This window comes from Coenobita brevimanus, chromosome 51, assembly GCF_032717465.1.
Source record: "Coenobita brevimanus isolate Jiangsu-jjx chromosome 51, ASM3271746v2, whole genome shotgun sequence".
NCBI classification, from domain to species: Eukaryota; Metazoa; Arthropoda; class Malacostraca; order Decapoda; family Coenobitidae; genus Coenobita; species Coenobita brevimanus.
The window spans coordinates 3,664,407-3,688,790 of NC_137004.1; the positions used below are offsets into that span (position 1 = coordinate 3,664,407).

General features: G+C 43.4%; 1 protein-coding gene across 2 annotated transcripts in view; it reads right to left on the reverse strand.

Annotated features, from left to right (window-relative positions):
• The window catches only part of LOC145400244 (uncharacterized), a 538,777-nt gene extending 520,877 nt beyond the window's left edge, over positions 1 to 17,900 (reverse strand). For both annotated transcript variants that reach the window (XM_080272757.1, XM_080272756.1), the window contains exon 1: positions 17,694 to 17,900. In XM_080272757.1, coding sequence (XP_080128883.1) covers positions 17,694 to 17,823 — 130 coding nt within the window. In that variant the 5' untranslated portion in view covers positions 17,824 to 17,900. The remainder of the gene's footprint in view (positions 1 to 17,693) is intronic.
• Between the last annotated feature and the right edge of the window lie 6,484 nt (positions 17,901 to 24,384).

The window sequence follows — 24,384 nt, forward strand, 5'->3', positions numbered from 1 at the left end:
AGTCCACATGGCGATATGGTTACCACCCAGCGTAGTAAATGGTGGTGTGAAATAAAGGGAAACGATTTGACTTGTCCCTGAGTGTAGAGTCATCGTAACGCTACATCATGTGAGTGGATGGTGAGCACCCCCAATTGCCTTAAAAATATGGCTCTGAAAACATAAGGTACTAAAGCTGTATAACTTTACCCCTTCATTACGAGAGGTATTTACGAAATTAAGTAAAAATCGCAGATCGTTAGCAGTAAAAAATAAATAATACTTTACCGTAAAAAATAATGTTAAGGGAGACTGTTTAACCCCTTCACTTCGAGAGGTCCGTCCTAAGCTGAATAAAATCGTCTGGAGGCAATAAGGATAAAAATAATAAAGACGTTATGAAGGATTAAAGAGGGATTTATTTCTCTAATCCCTATATTTCGAGAGGACTGGTCTAGGCTGAGTAAAATCGTCTGGAGGAAGCAAAAAGATATATATTTTTAAATCTCGTAAACCCGCTGACCTGGTGATGTTGAGGGACGCCTTCATGTGGTGGCACTGATATAACTGGGCGGTGGAGCTGCCCGGTTATACAAGCTTCTCTCAACTCCTTCCCTATCCCTAGAAAGGAGGAGGATGTGCTGCAGGAGAGGGGTAACTTCAGCCTGCAGTCCACTGGGTTCACATATGAATCTGGGGCTACAGCAACATCTGCCGCTACTACTACTACTACTACTAATAATAATAATAATAATAATAATGATACAAGTACTGCTGTACTACTACTACTACCACCACTACTACTACTACTACTACTACTACTACTACTACCACTACTACTACTACTACTATTACAACAATGACAATAACAACCACAACACTGCTACTACTACTACAGCTACTAGGCTACTACTACTACTACTACTACTGTCACTACAAATACTAATAATACTATCACCACCACCACTACCATATCACTACCACTACCACCACTACCATATCACTACCACTACCACCACTACCATATCACTACCACTACTACCGCAACCGCCACCACCACCACCACCACCACCACCACCAAAAGTACAACAACAACAACTACTACTAATACTACAACTACTACTACTCCTACTCCTACTACTACTACTACTACAACCACCACCACCACAACCACCACTACTATACATTATCGTAGTTTCCTTCCACGACATTCCACTACCAAACTCCTAAAATTCAACCCAGGAAGAATTTTAATAGTAAGGGGTATAAGGAAGGCTTTATCAAACTCCATTATTTCCAAGAGTGTGACCTCAGATCAAGAAAATCGTCTGGAGATAGCAAGAGTTAGCGTACTTTTGAAAATGCGTCGTCGGAGTGAAGGGATCATGGACATTATCATAATCGTCATCATTAGTGTTATCATCATCATCGTTATCTCCATCATCATCATCGTCGTCATCATCATCGTCATCATCGTCGTCGTCATCGTCGTCGTCATCATCGTCGTCGTCATCATCATCATCATCATCATCACCATCGTCACAATCACCACCACCACCACCATCATCATCATCATCATCATCATCATCATCATCATCATCATCATCGCCACCATCACCACCACCACCACCACCATCGTCACCATGATCATCACTGTCACCACCACCACCACCACCACCACCATCATCATCATCATCATTATCATCATCATCATCATCATCATCATCACACTGTAAGGGATAGCTACTGATCCCCCTCCCCCCCTTTCTATTTTTAGAGGTCGGGCAATTTTTTGGAAATTATGATTAGCCTCCATAAAAAAAAAGAAAAGAAGTGAATATGAAAAAAAAAATCCAGTGAGCCGTTTGGATTAGCTAATTAAACTGGGAGCTTAAGTGATCGAAGAATTTAGAGAGAGGCGATGTGGGTTTCAGTATGTTTCGTTCACCCCTCTCTCTCTCTCTCTCTCTCTCTCTCTCTCTCTCTCTCTCTCTCTCTCTTGGAACTCGTCTATTTTGGGAATGGCAAGGCAAAAAAGAACAAATCTGCCATTAGTTAACAGGAATTGGAGGAGGAGGAAGAGGAGGAGGAGGAGGAGGAGGAGGAGGAGGAGAAGAAGAAGAAGAAGAAGAAGAAGAAAGACAGAGGGAAAGAAAGACAGAGGGAAAGAAAGAAGGGAAGAAAGACAGAGGGAAAGAAAGAAGGGAAGAAAGACAGAGGGAAAGAAAGAAGGGAAAAAAGAAGATGAAGAAGAAGAAGAAAGAATGGGAGGGAAGAGGAAGAAGGAGAAGACGAAGAAGAAGAACGAAAACAAGAAGAATTGGAAGGGGAATGACGAGAGGAGGAGGAAGAAGAGAAGAAGAGGAAAGACGAAGATGGAAAGGAAAGGAAATTGAAGAGGAAGAGGAAGAAGGATAAAAAAAAATGGAAAAGGAAGCGAGAGAGGAGGAGGAGGAGGAGGAGGAGGAGAAGGAATAAAAGGAAATGGAAGAAATGAGAAAAATAGGATCGAGGAACAGGAAGAGGAAGGGAAGGAGGAAGAGGAAAGGAGAGAGAAAAGGAAGGAAAATAGGGGAAAAGGAGAAGGGAAATATTGATAAATTAGGAGAGATTAGGGGAAAGAAAAAAATAGAGGAGGAGAGAAGGAAGCAAGGAGAAAGACAGAATTGGGAAAAAGAGAAGAAAACATAATAACGAAGAGGAAGTATGGGTACTGAGAAAGAGAGAGAGAGAGAGAGAGAGAAAGAGAGAGAGAGAGAGAGAGAGAGAGAGAGAGGGAGGGAGAGAGAGACGGAGTAAGGAAGAATGGTAAGGAAGGGGTGAATAAAAGTAATGAATGAGAGAGATAATGAAGGATGGAGATGAATGGTGTGGGGTGGAAGTGAGGACGGAAAAGTGTGACACGTTCGGTGAGGGTCGGAGATGATCTAATTCAGAGAGAGAGAGAAAGAGATGTGAATGCGAGTAGAACGGATGTAAATGAGATAAAAGTTAGGGATACGTGGCAAATTAGCAAACTTTCTCTCTCTCTCTCTCTCTCAGCTTAACCCCTTCAGTCCGATGATAATATATTTTTTGGTCTTGCTACCACTTTGACTATTTTACTACAGAAAAAAAAATCTCTTAGTTATTTTGAATATTTTTAAGCACGCGAAACCTATCCCTTTAACCGGTCGCTTCCTGAGACCTTTTGTTGATGTTTTTTTGGATGGTTGTCTGTTGGGGCTAGAGACAAGCTGCTTTTTCCCTTTCACTTCGATGCCGTATTTTCTTCCTTATTTTGGTCTTGTCTTCGGGAGGGAGAGGGACGGCAGGGGTGTGTGAAGGGGGAGGAGACGGAGAGGAGAGAGTGGGAGAGGGATGGGAGGGGAGGGTGAGGGGAGAGGAAAGAGTGAGAGAGGAAAGGTCACTGGGGGGAAGGGAGGAAGAGGGAAATGAGAAAGTGATGAATGGGAGGGGGAGGGAGAGGGAAGAGAAGGGTATGTGGAGAGAGGGGGGGGAGGGAAAGGAACGAGGATAGAGAGGGAAGGAAGGGAAAGGGGAGAGAGAGAGAGAGAGAGAGGGGGGTAAATGGTGAGGGGGATTGGAGGGGAGGGTGAGGGGGTTGGAGGGGAGGTGGGGGAGGAAAATATATGGGTGGTTCAGAAAGTGGGTTTGGTGTATTACCTCTTTACTCTGACCTTCCTTCCTTCCTTCCTTCCTCCCTTTTCTTCCTTCTTCCCTCCATTTCCTTTCCTCTTCCCTCTCTTCCTTCTCCCTTTCCTTTCCTCTCTTTTCTCTTCTCGGTTCCTGTTCCTTTCCCTCTCCTTTCCCCTCTTTTTTTCCCCTTCCCTTTCTTCATGTCCTTCTCTCTTCCCTTTCCTCTCTTTTCTCTGTTTCCTTCTCTCTTCCCTTTCCTCTCTTTTCTCTCTGTTTCCTTCTCTCTTCCCTTTCCTCTCTTTTCTTCCCATCCCTTTCACTGTTTCCATTTCTCTTCCTTTTATTCTCATTTCCCCCACTTCCCTTTCCTCTTTTTGCTCTTCTATTTTCTCTCTTTTCACCCTCTTCTCTTTCCTCACGTTTCTTCCTTCTTCCCTTTCCTCATTTTCTCTTTCTTTCCTCTTCCTTCCCCTCATTTATTTTCTTTCCTCCCTCCTCCCTTTTCTCTCATTTACTCTCTTTCCTCTTCCCTTCCTTCTCATCTTTTCCCTCTTTCCTGTTTTATCTTTCTCGTTTCCTCCTCATTTTCTTCCCTCTTTTCCTTCCTCTTTCTCCTCTTTCTTTTCTCCTCTCTTTATTGCTTCCCTCTTCCCTATCATATCTGTTCGTTTCTTCTGTTTTCCCATTCCTCCCTCCCTCCCTCTCTCTCTCTCTCTCTCTCTCTTTCTCTCTTCGCTTTTCTTTCTTTTTTCTTTCTTGTCCTCCTTCATTTTCCTCTCTTTTCACTCTGGCCTCATGTCCTGTCAGTCTCTTGTCATATCCCATTCTCTCTTCACTACGAGTATTTCTTCAACTCTCTCTCTCTCTCTCTCTCTCTCTCTCTCTCTCTCTCTCTCTCTCAAATGTATCCACCACGTGACTGCACTTTTCCAGCTTCCTTCCCTTCTCCCCCTCGCTACACCACCCCTTCTCCCCCTCGCTACACCCCCTCCGCAAGCACCCCCCTCCCAGGAAGAAAGGGGAGGGAAGGGGAGGGGAGGGGAGAGAAGGGGAGGGAATGTGAGGGAAGGAAAGGAGAGAGGAGAGGGGAGTGGAGGGGAGGGAAGGGGAGGGGAGAGAGGGAAAGGGGAGGTTAAAGAGGAGAAGTGTGAACTCTGGCATAAAGGAAGAGAGGAGGGTAGAGAAAGAGGTCAAAGAAAGTAAAGAGAATTAAAAACAAGCAAGCGTAAACACAGAATGTAAAGAAAAACAAAAAGGTAAAATAAACAGATGTAAACAAAAAAAATTGGAAAACAAAACAAACAAAGGTAAACACACAGGTAAAATAAGCAAAAGTAAACAGGTAAACTAAACAAAGGTAAACACACAGGTAAAATAAGCAAAAGTAAACGGGTAAAATAAACAAAGGTAAACACACAGGTAAAATAAAGGTAAAAACACAGGTAAAATAAACAAAGGTCAACATACAAGTAAAATAAACAAAGGTAATCACATAAAATAAACAAAGGTAAACACACAGATAAAATAAACAAAGGTAAACACACAGGTAAAATAAACAAAGGTCAACACACAGGTAAAATAAACTAAGGTAAACACACAGGTAAAATAAACAAAGGTAAACACACAGGTAAAATAAACAAAGGTAAACACAGGTAAAATAAACAAAGGTAATCACAAAATAAACAAAGGTAAACACACAGGTATAATAAACAAAGGTAAACACACAGGTAAAATGAACAAAGGTAAACACACAGGTAAAACTGCGACAATTAACACTCTCAGGCTCCCATGACTCACTATCGAATGATTGTAAAACTATTGGCCGTTATCTGGAATAGAATACTAGAGTTGTCTCGACCATGAGAGAGTTAAGCTAAAGCAAATTACTAGGCAACTAATTAAACCTTTCGCTACGGTGATGTGGTGGTAGGCGGTGGCGACCATCATCCACTCACATGATATAGTGTTGCCTACTTTTTCCGTCCCCTTTCTCATTTGATCTCTGTGTCTGATCTTCCCCCTTCTAACTACTCCCTTTCATTCCCGTCACTTTTTATTACCCTTCTTTCCACTTCAGATGATTTTACATTGAGTGACAAGCCATTTAAAACGCTGGGTGGCAACCATATAACCAAATTACGGGTGGAGTGGAGCATACGATAATGTCCTTGTGAACTGGGTGGAGAGACGCAAATGCGGCATCCACCCAAGAATCAAACCCCCCACGCTATCGCAAGGGGACATCGGTTTACTGAAGGTTGGTTGATGAGTCTGATCGGCTAGACGGACAATTGCGGTGACGCTTTTTTCTAGTTCCCTCCAGACGATTTTATTCAGCTTAGGGAAGGCTTTTTATATTTGTTCCTGCTGCCTCCTAGCGATTTGATTGAACGTATTTATCTTGCTCACTATTGTCGAGTTTTATTTAACAGGCGTCTTTATTTTTGCTTTATTGTTCCATCATCCGAACGATTTTTTTTTATTTTTTTTTATGACAATTTTAGAGAATGGGCAAAAGGAAGACGACGGCGTTAATGCATGCAAATTGGCGTTAGGAAGGAGAGAGAGAGAGAGAGAGAGAGAGAGAGAGAGAGAGAGAGAGAGAGAGTTAAAAATTACAGTATGGAAAGAGAGAAGTCCCACAGTAAGAGAGCAAAGGAGGTGACAGACTGTTAAAAAGTTTTAATGGGAAAGGCGACAGGTTTAGAAGGTTGTAATTTAGGGCGAAAGAGGAAACAGAATGAAATACGGTGGATGAAAAGACGATGGGAAAATAAACCCTTAAATAGGAATACAAGAAGGAATACAAAGGAGAAAAAAAGGAAAACAAACAGAAACAAACTTAATAGTCCTTTCAAGGCTGTTTGTGTCAGGTTATGAATGAAGTACCTATTCTGTATGTAAAGGACAAGAATAGGAAAGCAGGAGTAGGAGGGAAAATGGGAGGAAGGAAAAGGAATGGGAAAAAGAAGATACAGAGCAGAGGAGAGATTATGGAAAGGGAAGAGGATAGGAAAATGAATGGGCGGAGATCACGGAAGAAAGACTAGGAGGGGGAAGATAAGAGGAGGGAAATGTAAGAGGGTTGGAGGAGATACTGGGAAGAGAGAACAAGAGGGGAAGGGAAGAGTTGGTGGAAGGGGAGAGAAGGAGGGAAGGAAAGAGGCAGTGAAAGAGGATGGGGAGGGAGGGGGAAAGAGGGAGAAAAAAAATACAGGAAAGAGATAGTGATGGCTGAAATAGATACGGCTGGGGAGGTGGTAAGAGGGGGGAAGGGTAAGGAGTGGAAGGGTGAAAGAAGAAGAGGGAAGAGGGTGGAAGAGGAGAGAGAGAGAGAGAGAGAGATGGTGGAGAGGGTAGGAGAAAGTGGAAAGGAAATGGGAAAGGGAGAAGGAAAAGAAGAGAGAGGGAAAAAGAAGTAGGAGAGAGAGAGAGAGAGAGAAGAGGAAGAAAAGGGGGAATTAGGGAGACAAGGGAAGGGAAAAGGGAGAAAAGCTGGATGAGGAAGGGCAGAGAGGGTGAAAGGGAGGAAGGGAGACAGGGAGGGATGAAGGGGGGAGAGGATAGGAGAAGAGGAGGGAGAGAGAAAGGAGGGGGTGGGTGGGAAGGGAAGAGGGGAGAGTGTGGGAGGGGAAAGGGAGAGAAGGGGGAGCAAAGGAGGGAAGAGAGGGAAAAGGAAAGGAAGAGGAGAGGATGGAAGGTGAAGAAAACAAGGAAGGGGAGGGGATAAAAGAGAGGAGGAAGAAAGCAAAGGAGAAAGACTGGGAAAGAGGGAGGGGAGAGGCGCAGAAGGGGGGAAGAGAGAGAGAGGAAGAGGGAGAGAAGGGGAGAGGGGAGAAGTGGAGGGGAGAGGGAGAGAGGGTGGAGGGGTCGGAGTGAGGGGACGTGAGGGGAGTGTTCAAGTGGAGGCGTGAGGGATGAGAGGTCTTGGGGAGGATGGGAAATGATGGGAAAAGTGTGTGTGTGTGTGTGTGTGTGTGTGTGTGTGTGTGTGTGTGTGTGTGTGTGTGTGTGTGTGTGTGTGTGTGTGTGTGAACCTAGAATATTACAAGATCATTTTATTACGCAGGTGTTCTGTAATCAGCGTTATTCACCCTCTGCCCATATTCCCAGTCCAGAATCTCTCTCTCTGCTTACGAAATTTGTAGTTACGAAAAATGTAGTTGCGAAATCATCACCTATTCACAAACTTTCCTAAGCATCAGTTGGAAGCAAGGAAGTATATACATTTGTCTTTAGTTAAACGTAGGCCAGACACTGCATGGTCGTTAGGGTGGATATTAAAGTGATTGAGAGAGAGAGAGAGAGAGAGAGAGAGAGAGAGAGAGAGAGAGAGAGAGAGAGAGAGAGAGAGAGAGAGAATATCCGTGATCCTATTCTCTTTTCACAGTAAATTTGCCTAAAACTGCCATCTCTTCATCTTGAGCGCTGGGCTGCAACAATAGACTTAACTACATTAGAATATGGGGCTAGTCACGAAGAAGTGCTATGGAAAGAATGTAGAGCCTTAGCATTACCTTACTGTGTGCTGAGCAACGTGAAAAAATAAAAAAACTAAAAAATCGAAAAGTGTGCCTAAGTAGGACGAAAAAAATATGGGTAACTATTAAGATGTGATTTTCCTGATACTGAATACGATCCTCTAAAAATTCTACCCCAGGTTCCATGATGGCTGGACAGACTCTAAACCCCTTCAGTGGCGTGATGTACCGGTATCTTGTTTGGCTATCTCCAGACGATTTTATCCAGCTAAGGGGAGACGTATGGGGAGGGTTGGAAGCAATCTCCAATATATCCTTTTAATACAATGACCTCTTTTGTGTTTTATCCACTGTACCACCAGACGATTTACTTCAGCTTGAGGATTCCCCCCCCACTTTTTTTTTCTCGTGCAGGATAGAATAAATCTGTAAGGTAAAGGTGCTACATTTTTTTTTTTTTTTTCATTACCAACAGCAGTCTGTCAGGTTCCGATTCTGGGTGTAGACTTAGTAACCTGTTCCCTGAGGCCCAACTTTCCTCCTACATTCCACACCCATTCACATGTCACTACGTTGAAAGCAATATTCACCGTCGTTACTGAATACATGCTAGCCGTGTCACAATCAAGAGTAATGGAACTGTTATATGATATGTCGGCGGGTCTTGTGGAGGGTGAGGAGGAGTGTTTATTTTAACGAAATTCAAATAATCAAAGAGTTCTGTGTCCGATGCTTGGCTCAAACTCAAGTCATTTCGTAGGGTTGGCTACTTTCCTTACCACTAGACCATCAGTTTGGATCATCCCGTTGTTCGTATTTGGCGGCCGATAGCAATATTTTTTTTACCGAAATCTTCGAGTTCATTTAGACTGAAACAAAAGTTGTACAAGTTCAAGAACTACATTAGGGCAATATATGAAGATGTAGGGATGGAACAGTGTCACAACGATAAGAACAAGGTCGAGGCAGTAACGGCGTATGTAACCCCATCCTTACATACGGGATACTTTTATCGACATTCTTTCATGTATTGCATGTTTGATCACTAATAGTTATACCAGGACAATGGCACTTTTCTTTTTGGATGCGCTTATGCTTTAAAATGTGTTACACCAAAACGATATTTGCAGGAATTTAGATTGCAAGATGAATGGATGGGTTACATGTGTTGTCATTGCCTTGATTTTATTCCTGTACTTTTTGACACTGCCACCTCTACACCTTCATGCTTTTTATGAAATATGTTGTTTATACTTGTTTCACTAGTTAAAAAAGAAAAAAAAAAAAACACCTGTATTAGAAAGTTACGAAGACTTTTTAAAGATATTCGGCTTAGAAAAGCGTCGTGGTAGTGAAGGGGTTCATGAACACTCCGAGTAACCCCTGCCAATTCGGAAAATATCTCTTGAGCTGCATAAAATCGTCTGGGGATGATAGCAAGGAGGAGTATTCACAGCGAAGGAGCACCCGCGCGATACATCGGTGATCGCTGTCATCATCGACCCATCCCTTACTATTTAATAATATATACACAACAAATTTTTACACCATATCATTATCATCATTATAAATCTATTTCCCACTATTACGTAACATAAAACTCCATTCTTTAGCTGTGGATTAGCGTTAGGATAATGATGATGACGATGATGATAATGACGACGACGACGACGATGATGATGATGATGATGATGATGATGAAATATGTACACACACCAAAAAGAAAACGGAAAACATAATGGCACTTGAAACAGACCTCCGCCTCGCTTTATGTACCTGATTATAAGCGATGAATTCCGTGTTCCGCCCACAAATTATAGTCTCGCTTGAGGACGGCAATTAAATGCAGGATAAACAGGGGAGATTAGGCTATTAGGCCGCCATTGTGCCAGAAACACTTGCGGGCTGACACGAATGAGGAAGGAGGGAAGCTAGGGAGGAAGGACCTGGGGAGATAAGAAGGCCCGTGGGGAGGAAATGGACACTGAAAAAGGAAAGGAACTGGGAGGGGGAGGGAAGGAGGGAACTTGTAGAAGAAAGGAGGGACTTGGCGGGAAAGGAGGGGACATGGGGAGGAAGAAAAAGACCTGGGTAGGAAGAAGAGGACTTGGGGGGAAGGAGGGGACATGGAGAGGAAGGAGAGGAGGTGAGGAGGAAGGAAGAGACTTGGGGAGGAAGGAGGGATCTTCAGGAGAAAGAAAAGGACCCAGGGCGAGGGGAAGGAGGGAATTTGGGGAGAGAAGAGGGAAAGGAGGAGGGGAGACACGAAGAAGGGACAGAAAAAATATTGTTTGGGCAAAAATTGGAAGAAAAGCGGAATGGGGTCAGAGGGTACGCTTTAGCGCGGTGCGGAGAGCTTTCTGGCCTTAACCCCTTTAACCCCGTGACCTCGTTTTTTTTTTTTTCATTTTGACCCCTTGACCTCGTTTTTCAGTTTAACCCCTTGACCTAGTTTATCATTTTAACCCCTTGACCTAGTTTATCATTTTAACCCCTTGACTTCGTTTATCATTTTAATTCCTTGACCTCTTTTTTCATTTTGACCCCTTGACCTCGTTAGTCATTTTGACCCCTTGACCTCGTTTATCATTTTAACCCCTTGACCTCGTTTTTCATTTTGACCCCTTGACCTCGTTTTTCATTTTGACCCCTTGACCTCGTTTTTCAGTTTAACACCTTGACCTCGTTTTTAATTTAAACCCTTGACCTCGTTTTTCATTTTGACCCCTTGACTTCGTTTTTCATTTTGGCCCCTTGACCTCGTTTGTCATTTTGACCCCTTGACCTCGTTTTTCATTTTAACCCCTTGACCTATTTTATCATTTTAACTCCGTGACCTCGTTTATTATTTTAACTCCTTTACCTCATTTATCATTTTTGCCCCGTGACCTAGCTTATCATTTTATCATTGAGTAGTGCTGGAGATGGACGCCTTCACGTGCTGGCACCGATATGACTGGGTGACCAAACTGCCTGGCCACAAAAACGTCACTTATTTCCCGTCCTATCCCCCTGAAGGAGGAGGATGGACTGGGCTAATTTTTTTTTTTTTTCATCCTGCAGTCCACTGAGTTCACGTTCAGATGACCGTAGGACTGCCGCTACTACTACTACTACTACTACTACTACTACAATTGCTTCTAGTGTTACTACTACTTCTACTACTATTACAGTTGCTACTAGCCTACTACTGCTACTACTGCTACAATTACTACTACAGTTAATACTACTGCTAGTACTACTACACTACTACAACTACTACTACTACTACTACTACTACTGTTTGATGTGCCTCTGAACTACGTGAAATATCCTGGACAGCGACGAAAATCTGGGCCGAGTTAAGGTGAAATGAGCAGAGTACCGTATAGCAAAATTCCCGGTCGCATCTGGGATTATGTTTTCGCAGGAAGGAAAGCAGGAACGCACAAACGCTTCTCATCCTCTGCGCCGATCAGACTCTTGGACAAAGTTAGTTTCCCCGTGTCCCTGATTACCCGGTAGTACACTTAGGGACCTGGATCTAAAAGCAGTTGTTGCATATCTGATTTTAGGCGAAGATTGTGACACAGAAAAATACCTTTAAATTAAGTATTGTTGTGAAGCGGATAGGTATTAATCCCAAATCTTCATATATTCTTGTGGCCTCAGGTTTATCTGTAACGTCAACCCAGTGGACTGCAGGCTGAAATTGTCCGTGTCTTGCAACCCATCTTCCTTTCAGGGGATAGGGAGGGACTTGAGTGTATGGGGGCAGCTCCACCACTCGGTCACATCGGTACCACCACATGTAGGCGCCTCACTCCAATACATGAATCGATCTTGAATTTGTGCATCTGGCTGCATAAAGGTCAAGGAATGTTTTGATAGCATAACAGATCACTCGAGTCTACTGATGCAGGAGACGGACGCCTTCACGTGGTGGCACCCATATCACTGGCCGGCTCCACTGCCCGGTTACACAAGCGTCCTTAGCCTCCTCCCTATCCCCCAAAAGAAGGATGATGGACTGCGGGAAGGAGGGCGTTTCAGCCTGCAGTCCGCTGGGTTCACGTTCCGATAAAAACAGACCATACACTCATCTAGTTGTATTTATTTATTTATTTATTTATTTTCGTCTTGTATTTTATTTTTGCCACTGTCAGACGATTTACAAGGTTATTAGGAAAGAGTGGTGTTGAAATGGCTTAAGGAAGACGAATTTACTATAGTACCCCTTCTTGCATGAGTTTAATCTGAACTGAATAAAATGGCTGGGAGATAAGAAGAATGAAATGAAGGAAGGAGATAAGAAGAATGAAATGAAGGAAGGAAATAAGAATGAAATGAAGGAAGGAGATACAAGAATGAAATGAAGGAAGGAAATAAGAATGAAATGAAGAAAGGGGATAAGAATGATATGAAGGAAGGGGATAAGAAGAATGAAATGAAGAAATATGTCACCGTTTCTGGAGAAGTGGACAGCCTTGCTACCAGGATGTAATATCGATGTTTATTCTTGCTACCTCCAGGCGATTTTCCTCATCCTCTCTTTCCTCTCCCTAATCCTCTCATTTCTCATTCTCTCTTTTCTCTCTCGTTCTCTCTTTTCTCCCTCATCCTCTCTTTACTCCCTCATCCTCTCTTTTCTCCCTCATTCCCTCTTTTCTCTCCCTCATTCTCCTTTTTCTTCCTCTCATTCTCTCTTCTCTCTCACTGTCTCAGCTCCGGAATGGTGTCTGGCAGTAAAGGGGTTATTGAAATCTTCTATCTAACCCCCTCCCCTTCGAAAAATCACCCTTGAAAAGAAATAAATGATCCGATAGTAACTAGAATACGAAATAAATCCGGGTAACTCCCCTAAATCCTATCGGGTAATCCCCCTAAATCCTATGACATTTCCTGTTTTGTTCTCTATCTTCAGACGATTTTATTCAGCTTAGGAAAATCTGTCATACTGAACGGATCCATGAAGGCTTTTTTTTTTTCTCTCTCTCTCCCGTTCGCCGTCTTTCCTAAACTGAGTGAAATCGTCTGGAGGAAGGACGTTATTAGAGTGAAGGGGTTATTGATGTGGCCCCCCCCCCCCCACCCTCAGTTCATCTGAAACGTGAACCCGGTGAACCGCAGGCTTAAATTTGCCCTTCTGCCCCTCACCCTCCTTCCTTCTGGGGACAGGGAAGTAGCTGAGGACGTTCGTATAATCAGGTAGTTGAGCCGCCTGGTTATATCAGTGCCACTACTTGAAGGCGTCCCACTCTTGCAGCACTGAAGGGTTTAAAGGTGTTAAGTGATATGTGTGGCTCTTATCACTGCTTATCACCAACCCCGGCATCATCTTATCAGTGGCAGGAGGCGTGAAGTTGACGGAGATTGAGGCTTTTAGGACAATAGTTTTAGCCCTTCACCCCGATTATGCATTTTTTATTTTTCATTTTACTCTTTTTATCATAATAACTGGAGGACTTAGATTGATCCTTAATTAATCCCTTTGCTACATGATATCCTTCCCGAGTATATAATAGGCAAAAAATAAATTAAAAAAGTAACCAAACTGATGAGATTAAAACTGAGTACGCGGAGGTGTAAGGAAACCCCTAATTCTTGACTGTCATTTATGGAACACCTGCATCTCACATTATAGTCAGAAACGATACCGAAAAGTCAGGCACTTTTTTTTAATAATTATCACTTGGTTCGTAAATAATTGTCAAAAATGTGGCGCTGTCCCATCCCTTTTCGCTCTCTCAGCCTTTTTCGCCATCCCATCCTTTTTTGCTTTCCCACCCTATTTCCTCTCCCACCCATTTTTGCTCTCCCACCCATTTTTACACTCCCACCCCTTTTCGCTGTTTCGATGCTACATCTTCATTACCCCGGTGTAGTCGACTCCCTACCCGCGCCTCGTCTTCCTTAGCGATATTTTTAACATGGTCCGTCTCCTTTATCCCTTCCATGTTATTCTTTTCTGTTAAACTGGGTGCTGAACAGAGACGCCTTCATGTGGTGACACTGATATAACAAGGCGACTCCACTGTCCACTTATTTAAACGTTCCTCACTTCCTGTTTCCGAAGGGAGGATGGTGGACTAATGGGCAAGGCCAGTGTCAGTCTGCAGTCCACTGGGTTCACGACCGGATGAGCCTTGAACCACGAAAGCGGGAATAACGACAGCGACATAGTTAAAGGAAATTACATACATGATGATACTGGTGTGCCATAATAAAAATAACTTGGGAAAAATAAGGTGTCAAGATAAGGTTGTCAGTTAAATGGTAATAAACTAATAAAGGAAAGTTGCCAGTTTAATTTATTTGTCGCTAGATCGAGGTGGTCTAGTGGTTAGAATGCCCCAGTCGGAGGGAGGGTGTTGCAACGCGCGTGGGTTCGATCCCCAAGAGGCGAGTGGAGGTTTTTCGCTCATGTAATGCCATCAAGGAAAGTGTACGGAGACCCTACCATCGATGCGGTTAATACGGGACAGTCAGTTACCGTTACCGTCCGTCCGTTACCGTTGTTGTTGTGGGCCCAGGCTGATGTGAACGTGAGTGGACTGCAGATTGAAGCCGACAGTCTGCTGTAGACCTGAATTCCTTTTTCGTGGTATCAAAAGAACATCTTTATTACCCGGTAACTCAGACACCCGGCCATATCAGTGCCACCGCAAGAAGGCGTTCCTCTCCAGCACCTTCCATTGCTTTAACAGATTGAACTAGAGATTCTCACATCTATCTGTTACCAAAAATTGATGGTTGAAATGTACTGTGTTAATAGCCTTGACTTTTACTGACGCTAGCGATAGTCTGCAGATTTTAACAATACTTTAACGATATTCAAGATAATTTAGCATTTTTATAGCTATATCTGAAGGTCGGTGTACCCTCGGGGGGGGAAAAAAATGTTAGCACCTTTGTGGTGTTATAGAATGTGCCACACTGTCCAAAAATTTCGAAATACCGAGCCTGCCAGCTAAGCATGGGTTGTATTCTAGGTCACTGAAGATTTCGTAACACCTCTTCCCTGGCGATTTATTTTGCACATTACACCTCAGTATCGTCTTGTGTGGTGTCTTGGTTACGAGAGGAACTGTGTGACTAGGATTCGTTTTTAGCAGGAAATACAAGGAAAGAGGAGGCCAGAATACGCAAGTCACTTGTTCCTCCTAGATAAAAAAGCCCCAGGTTACCAACGGGAATTACCTTATCTTTAGTTAGTTTGTGAATCCCGCCTGATGTGAGATGGAAAGGGTGGGAGCGGTGGAAACATAAAGGACATTTCCTCCTATACAGGCACACACACACACACACACACACACACACACACACACACACACACACACACACACACACACACACACACACACACACACACACACACACACACACACACACACACACACACACACACACACACACACACACACATACACACACACACACACACACACACACATACACACACACACACACACACACACACACACACACACACACACACACACACACACACACACACACACACACACACACACACACACACACAAATCCAAAGTTACGGGAGGAAAATAATCTTAAGCATATTTGTGAATCGGGTGGCTGGGCAATGGGGTGGAAAGACTGAAAATGTGGGGAAAATCTTAGTTACGAGAAGGAAATTATCGTCTTAAGTTTTTTCGTAAATCTGGGTGAGAAACAAGCGATAGTATTCTCGGAAGTTCCCTAACTCCTTTTCTTTACCGATTTATTTTTTGGATACCGCTGGCTCACATCGTTTTATGCGTTAGTGATGTAGTGGCGATAATAGAATGATTTAGATAACAAAGAAAAGGACGGAAAGGTGTAATAAGCAAAATAAATCGCTTAGGAAACGATGTTAGGGAGCTGCTGTGATTGGCGTGGGGCGTCTTCCTTGGGGCTGTATTTATAAACATTCTTAAGCTTCATTTGTGTATAAGATTAAATCTGTATACACCTTTTTCTTCACTCATACACCTGTCATACACTTCATCACCAAATCAGAGGAAATATTTAAGCTGAAAATCTCACCTGTGCTTAAGCTGTGTGTAAGATTCTTTGTGTATACACCTTTTTCATCACTCATACACCCATCATACACTTCACAGCCAAATCAGAGTGAATATTAGAGTGAAAAGTATAACTCAAAAAAGTGACTCCCACAATTAATCAGGTGCTACGGAAATATGCATAGCGTGAGAATTGGCAGGGATTCTTTATAAATACATCCCCTGGCACCCACTGGCACTCCCACCCACCTGTCACACGTACCACATCAAGACCTGGGTTATAAGACGCTTTGGGGCTTTCGTAACACCTTTTCCTTGGCGATTTATTCTGCACATTGCACCTGAGTAACCGGTTGTGTGTTGCAAGCTGTGGCAATATTGAAACGATATCAATAGTGTGCAAGGTGATGTTAAGGTGTGAGTATGCAAAACAAATAGCAAAGGAAAAGGTGTTACGAAGCCTCCAATGGCAACTAGAATATGGGCCTTTGACACCTCTCTGTCTTCGATCTCATGCCCAATCCCAGAGTTTACCCAGAAAAAAAAAAAAAAAAAAAAAAAAACGCTGCTAAGCCTCTCAGTCTTTGTTAATTGTTACATCTTCCCACCTACTCCGGCCTCCCTCGCCGCACACACTTACACTACACTCTTCTCACTTTTACTTGGCTCAATTATGCCATGGCTCCATCTTGAATGCTAGACTGTTACAATAGACTGATACTTGAATATAATGACAGTCACGAAGAAGTGCTATGAGAAGGCCGTAGAGTCGTAGCATTGTCTTCTGCCTCTGTACGGTAAAAGAACTAAAACAATTCTCCATAATCGTACCATAAGCTACTCAGGGACGACAATCGGTACCAAGCTAAGGTAAAAAGACCGTAGCATCTTTGTTCCATCTCAGAGGCGAAAATCTGTGCCAGGTTAAGGTGAAAGGAGTGTGGCATCTCTCTACCATCCCTCACACACACAATCCCAGCGTTCATCCGGAGTGGAAGTGATAAAAACATTGTAAGGCTTCATATCTGTAGTTAATCACCGCTTCCTCCCGACTACGCTACCCGTTCTCTCTCTCTCTCTTATATGCTCCCTTGCTCTGCTCACGTCACTAAAACCTTGTGAGAGTGTTGGGTGATGGTGGTGTGTTGTGTTGGAGGGGTGAGTGGCTTGTGAGTGGCGTGTTGTGAGTGAGGGAGGTGCTGGGGATTAGACAGTGTGAGTGGTGTGTTGGGATTGTGAGGAATGGGTTGAGTGTGCTTGTGTTTTGAGTTGCGTGTTCTAAGTGTGAGTGGTGTGCTTTGAGTGTGAGTGGTTTGTTACAGGTGTCAATTGTGTGCTTTGAGTGTTATTGGTGTGCTATGAGTGGTGGGTTGAATGTGAGTGGTGTGCTGTGAGTGGTGTGTTTTCATTGTGAGTGGTGTGTTTTGAGTGTGGGTGGTGTGTTATAAGTGTGAGCATTGTGTACTGGGTAGTGTGAGTGTGAGTGTAGAGCGTGAGCGTGAGTGCAGAGCGTGAGTGTTGTGAGTGTGAGTGGTGTGCGGGCAGGGAGTGTGTTATCATCAGCTGCTGCCTGGCTAAGCTGTGTACTCACCTCCTCCATACTTGCTGCTGGCGCTGGCGTGGGTGTGGGTGAGGCTGAGTGCAAGGATGAGCGCTCCTGCCACCCACGCCACCATGCTCACGCCGCCTGTGGTCACGGTGGAAGAAGACAGAGCTACCATATGTTAGACGGAACCTGCCATGGCTAGCGATCGATACGGCGCAACACACACACGACGAACACCCTCTCGTTACGGAGGCTCGCGGCACACTGGCACCTCACCACCCCCGCTGCTGCTGCTGCCACTGCCACACTGACATGCGTGTGTGTGCGTGCAGATGTGCGTGTGTGTACGTGTCCCCGAGAGAAGCCTGCCGTGCACATTCACAAAGTCCAGGAGGGGTGGAGGCCCCCCACAATACACACAAGGCCGGGGTGAGTCGGGGAGGGGGGGCGAGAGGGGCGAGAGCGAGGGTAAGTGAGTAGCTCGTCTGATGTTATTCTGACATGGCCTGGAACATGGTTTCGTTTTCATGAAAATGGCGCGGTCTCTTGCACACACTCCCTCCTCGTCAGCTGTCAGGCCACGCAAACTTACTTCAGCGAGCAGTCACTGGGTCATATTTTAAGTGACTTTAGAGCTCGTAACACCTCTTCCATAGCGATTTATACTCAAAGTTGCACCTTTACTTTTTGTTCTGTGTTGTATAAAGTATTTTAATATCGACATAGTTTTTATAAGTGACATACAAGAGCATAGCACAATAATCGCTAAGGAAGAGATTTTACGATATCTTCAAAGCCATTAACTTGTCGCTATAAACTTGTACGACTTGATTCATGACTTTGACGCTGCTTATTACAGTATGTGTACTCACCGAAATTCTTCTTTTGCCGGGAACTCTCGAACAACTGAAGCTGCAACAAGAAGGAACACTGCGAGAGTGCAACACCCACACTCTGCAACTGTAGGGCCGATTTCCTCGTGACATTTACTTTAGACAGAGTATTCCCAAAGCTTCATATCTTCATCATAGCCAAATCATCCACCAAGTTTCACTTAGGTCGGATGGAAATTGTTCGAACTGACCTTTCCCAGTGACCTTGACCTTTGACCCATTGTTTTCAAAATAGTATCTCTTTAATCATGGCTGACCCTCCACACATACACCAAGTTTGGTCCAAATCGATCAAAGCTGAGTTATAGATTCAAACCCTTGACCTTGACATATGACCTTGGCCTATGATTATCCTTAACTCATCCATCAGGTTTGATGTAAACGGGATTAAAGTTGTTAATGTTTACTTTGCTATGTTACCTTGACCTTTGCTCTGTTCTTCTCAAAATCGTCAGAACACACACACACACACACACACACACACACACACACACACACACACACACACACACACACACACACACACACACACACACACACACACACACACACACACACACACACACCGGACAAAACATTACATCCACATTGTCGTGGGGGGCAGATATAAAACTTAATGCATTATTCATTACACTGAGAATGCTGTGCTAGTTTCTCTCTCTCTCTATCTCTCTCTCTCTCTCTCTCTCTCTCTGTTTCTGGAACCCACCTTACGCCATCTTCAGCTGGGTAAAAGAGTCAGGGTGATGATGATAATGATGATGATGATGATGATGGTGATGATGATGATGATGAAGGTGATGTTGATGAAGGTGATGTTGATGATGAATTAACCAATCACCTTTCGGTCATATGTAAGTGCATGTATTATGAGCTTTGATATATGTCTACCAAATCCTTTATAATGTATGCTGTTTGGCAGCAGTGGACTACATACCCGGTACTCGTTGTTTTTGTGGTTCCAGGTTCATCAGAACGTGAACCCAGTGAACTGCAGGTTGAAGTTGCCCGTTTCCTGCAGCTTACTATCTCAGGGGGGAAGAGGGAGGAAGATGAGGGACTTTCGTATAACCAGACAGTGGAGCTTGGCGGTTACGTCAGTGCCACCACGTGAAGGCGTCCCTCACTGGCACCCAAAAGGACTTCACCCGGATTCAATGGGTTAAGCAAGAATGAAACTCTGGATACTATTACGAATCAAAAGAGAGGAAAGACGTTAGCCCTTCTCTAGCTGGAACAATTCTGATATTCGACTTCAGCTAACACCAAACGTTTTTATTTAGCTGAGGGTGAGAAGATGAAGCCTGTATGTTAAGAAGCATTATGTAGAAAGCACACTGGTATGGAGGGAAGGATTTCAAATATCTACTGAGCCATCTTTTGCCAGACGTCTTAATCCTAAAAGGGGTGGACACAAACGAATTGCCTCCATGTCACCCTGTCTTCCTCCGTCTAGCTGCCCTCTCCCCAGCTCACACCACCCTTGCTGTTGTACCTCTCCACCTCATCCTTCTGTTTCATCCTTGATCTCTTCTCCCTCTCCCCTTCCACCACATTCACACACTCCCAGTCAGTCTCTCAATCATTATTCTCATCACACAACCAGACCCTCTCAAGGCCTTTACTTCCACATATGACTGGCTCTCTCTTTCCACGTAACTCGAAGTGAATTAAGTTAAATCTGTGTGGAAGTTAATGAGATACATAATTCAATTCCTACTCACGCCACACCTAACTCAGTCGAAAACTTTCCTCTCTTGCATCCCTCTCCTGCTTCCATCCACCTAATTATTCTACAGTTATACCATCTTGAAACCGAGATGGTGATGTTAACATTGAATTAGACATTATTATTTCACGTGAATTTAATGTGTTTTACTGGTACTCGGACATAGGGACATACTGAAACGAAATGGACATATGAGTACCTGTTAATTTCACTCGATAACTTAATTTCAGTTTGAGATAATGTACTTCTGATGAAACACAGACAATTCACGTGGTATGTTTGCTATAAATTGTTCATATCGTCATCTGGGCTTTTAAAATGCTACTTCGTCTTTACCTCTTTTCATTTATTCTCCTCCACAGCAAGAAAGGGTAGCAGGAGGTGTGGGAGTTGGGGTGTAAAGGTAGGGGTGGGGGTGTAAGGGAGGGGGTGTAAATGTAGAGGTGGGTTATAAGGCAGGGGTGGGAGTATAAGGCATGGGTGTGAATATAAGGCAGAGGTGGGGGTATAAGGCATGGGTGTGAATATCTGGCAGGGGTGTGAGTCTAAGGCAGGGGTGGGGGTATAAGGCAGGGATGGGAGTGTAAGGCAGGGGTGGGGGTATAAGGCAGGGGTGGGAGTATTAGGCAGGGGTGGGAGTATAAGGCCGAAGGGAGAGGGTAGATCTGGTGTGGTGGCGGAAATTAAGGGAAACTGATAAAGGAATGGTGTGTGAGGCAGAGGCGGTATAACTGAGGTAGCTCTTAACCAGGTTACCGCCACACCAGTTAAGCTTTCATACCAGTTTTTAGCTTTTCATACCAGTTTTAGCTTTTACACTAGTTTTTAGCTTTTCATACCAGTTTTAGCTTTTACACTAGTTTTTAGCTTTTCATACCAGTTTTAGCTTTTCATACCAGTTTATAGCTTTCCATACCAGTTTTTAGCTTTCCATACCAGTTTTTAGCTTCTCATGCCAGTTTGCAGCCATTCATACCAGTGTTAGCTTATCGTATCAGTTTTTAGCTTCTCGTATCAGTTTTTACATTTTAACGTCTTTCTAGCTTTTCACACCAGTATAGCTTTTCATAACTGTATACCAGTGTAGTTTTCAAAATTGTATAACTTAACACCATTTCAGTTATTCATACCAGTTCTAACTTTCACACGAGTTTAGCTTTTCACACCAGTCTAGTTTCAGCTCCACACTGGTTCCTCTCACCAAGATTTCACATTTATACCAGAGCAGTTCTACACCAACACCCCCATACCACCATTACAGATCAACACCACTTCATTTTAACACCAGTTCAGCTCTACGTTAGTCCAGCTCTTTCCACCTCCATTTCAGCTTCATACCACTTCATTACTTACACCAGTTCAGCTCTACATTTCCATACCAGATTAGTTCTATGTTCCTTTTCCCCATAACACCAGCTGTTTAGTCTTTTTAGTTTTTCTTCTTCATCTTTACCTCAATTAAAATCACTATCATTCTGCTGCATCACTATATTGTTCTGTACCATTCAGTTACTACACCAATCCACCTCCACACCAGAGAGTATCGTTACACCAAATATTCCACACCAACTCCGCACCATACCATAGTCACCTCCACACCGGTTTCAGTTCTCATTTGGAAAAGACATACTGCAGGTTCTCAGCCTTGGTTTCTTTCTTTTTGCATCAGTAACATAACACCAGCCGGCATGCAGTTTATTCATCCCCACACCATTTCCCCTCCACACGATGTACACTTTCACACCACTTCCTCTCCACACCAGCATCAGAACACCAGATTTTCACACCATTTCCACTCTACCCGAAGGTATCACAATGCCAGATTATGTTAATACCAGTAAAATTTCACACCAGTATAATTTCCACACGGGTCAGTTTACCTCCACAGAGTCCTGCATCAGACCAGATTATTGTAGCACCAAATTATTCATACCAGTTCGCCACACCAGAATACCATAGGGCGTATTACGAAACTGCGGATTAAAAAAAAAGGCACAAACAGCACGTGAATATATACCAGTAAAAAAGCGGCACGGTTTGCTGCTCTACCTGGCTCGTAATTAGCGGTGGATAATTGTCGAGACGCAGTTGGTGTTTTCTTACCTCGTCGACAGTCGCCAGTTTCATTGAGTCAAGCCTGTCTGTCCAGTGAACTAGACGCGTTTTTAACCTCTCCAGCTCTCCAGACCCGATTGCAGTCGTGTGGGGATAGTAAGAATATTATGGAAAATGCGGCACTGAAGTTGTTTAAATTTATTCCCCCTGGCCCGTCCACCGCATATAAGCTGCTGCCCTCCTAAGAAGCCGTCCCATAGATTCCCTACCTCATTAACACTGTGTCTGCGTCTTAGTGTGTGCTATGTTGTGTGAGCCTCTTCTACAAACGGGAACTTGTCAACTGTGACTCCACCTTACACAGATCAAAGCTGATAACTGAGAAAGGGTGGGTGATGTCCTGATCTAAGCCTTTTTTGATGGTCTCGATCAGCTTTCTTTAAGGATGCCTCTGATGGGTGAATGTCGGGAGAGGGAGCTTTTAATACGGTGTTACGATCAAGGTGTTCTGTTGCCCTGTGCGTGAGATGAGTATGTAGGTGTTTCTTAATTGCTAGTGTTGCAATGTCTGGGGATGAGATGCTGTTGAAGAGTGTCTAGTTTTGTGTGGTGATTGTTTTACGTGTCTCGTTAGGTTGAAGCTCCCTCTTGTAATGACAGGGGTGTTGTGTGTCAGCACAGGTTGCGCGTATAACTCTGTGCCTGTCTTATCATGATATTCTCGAACAGGGAGGAGTTTACGTCACTGAAGTGAGGTGGTTAAACATAGAGCACGTAAGCCTTAATCAGAAGACTTGACCTTTTACGTAATTTTATTATCATCATCATCATCATCATCATCATCATCGTCGTCGTCGTCGTCGTCGTCGTCGTCGTCGTCGTCATCATCCATCATCCATCAATCATCAATCATCATCATCATCATCATCATCATCATTATTATTATTATTATTTGGCGATAAATGTTACTACTTCTGAGACCAACGCGCGCGCACACACACACACACACACACACTATATATATATATATATATATATATATATATATATATATATATATATATATATATATATATATATATATATATATATATATATATATATATATATATATATATATATATATATATATATATATACACACACACAGAAATTGTTACAGAAAACTAAAGCTAAATCACGATTTCTGGAACATCTCCTGAGTAATGAAGCCGACTTTGACCTCTATTGGAAAGTCATTTCGTAGAATAATGTGTACCGGATAACTCAAAACTTCTATAGGTCGCACAAAAACCACTGCATTCAGATACATGTACACTTTGAGCGGTGATCTCGAAGACAAGGTTGACTGGCTATTTTTTTTTGATAAGGACAATCAGTGACCGCCAACAAAGAACGATACTTAACAGTGCTGGAAAAGTTCTGGGATGAGCTAAAATCCCCCTACCCAACACTAACGCTCAGATTTTTGTTTCAGCAGGAGGGAGCCACACCCCACACATTAAATCAAACCCGGGAATGGAGAGCCCCGTCGATCTTCGAACAAAGTTTGATTGGGCACCACATTCTCCCGACCAGATATCACCTTTTCTTTTGGGGGGGGGGGAGGGTATATCACGGACTGTTTGTACGAAAAAAAAAAAAAATCACCAAGACAGCCAATACACTTTTCAAAAAAGTATTAGGGAAAAGATCTTTGCAGTACCGAGAAATAAAAATGTCAGTGCCATGAACAACATACTCTGACCTCTTAAGAAATGTATACAGGTGGAGGTATATCACGTGGAACACATCATGTAAAATCTATGAACATAATTACAGGTGCATTAGTGTTCAGTGTTTTACAATCAAGGAATTAGTATAATCGTACGGTATCCTAGAATTACAGTATGTTAAATATCAGCTAAGTTGTAGCCTTTTAAACTTGGGTACCGATCTTTTGTGTTCATCCTGTACCTCAGAAACTTTAGTCTACGACCTACATCAAGAGCAGGAGTATCGGTCAACCAGCAATAGTTAGTAACGCTGGTAAACGCAGGACCGAATATGCCACTTCACG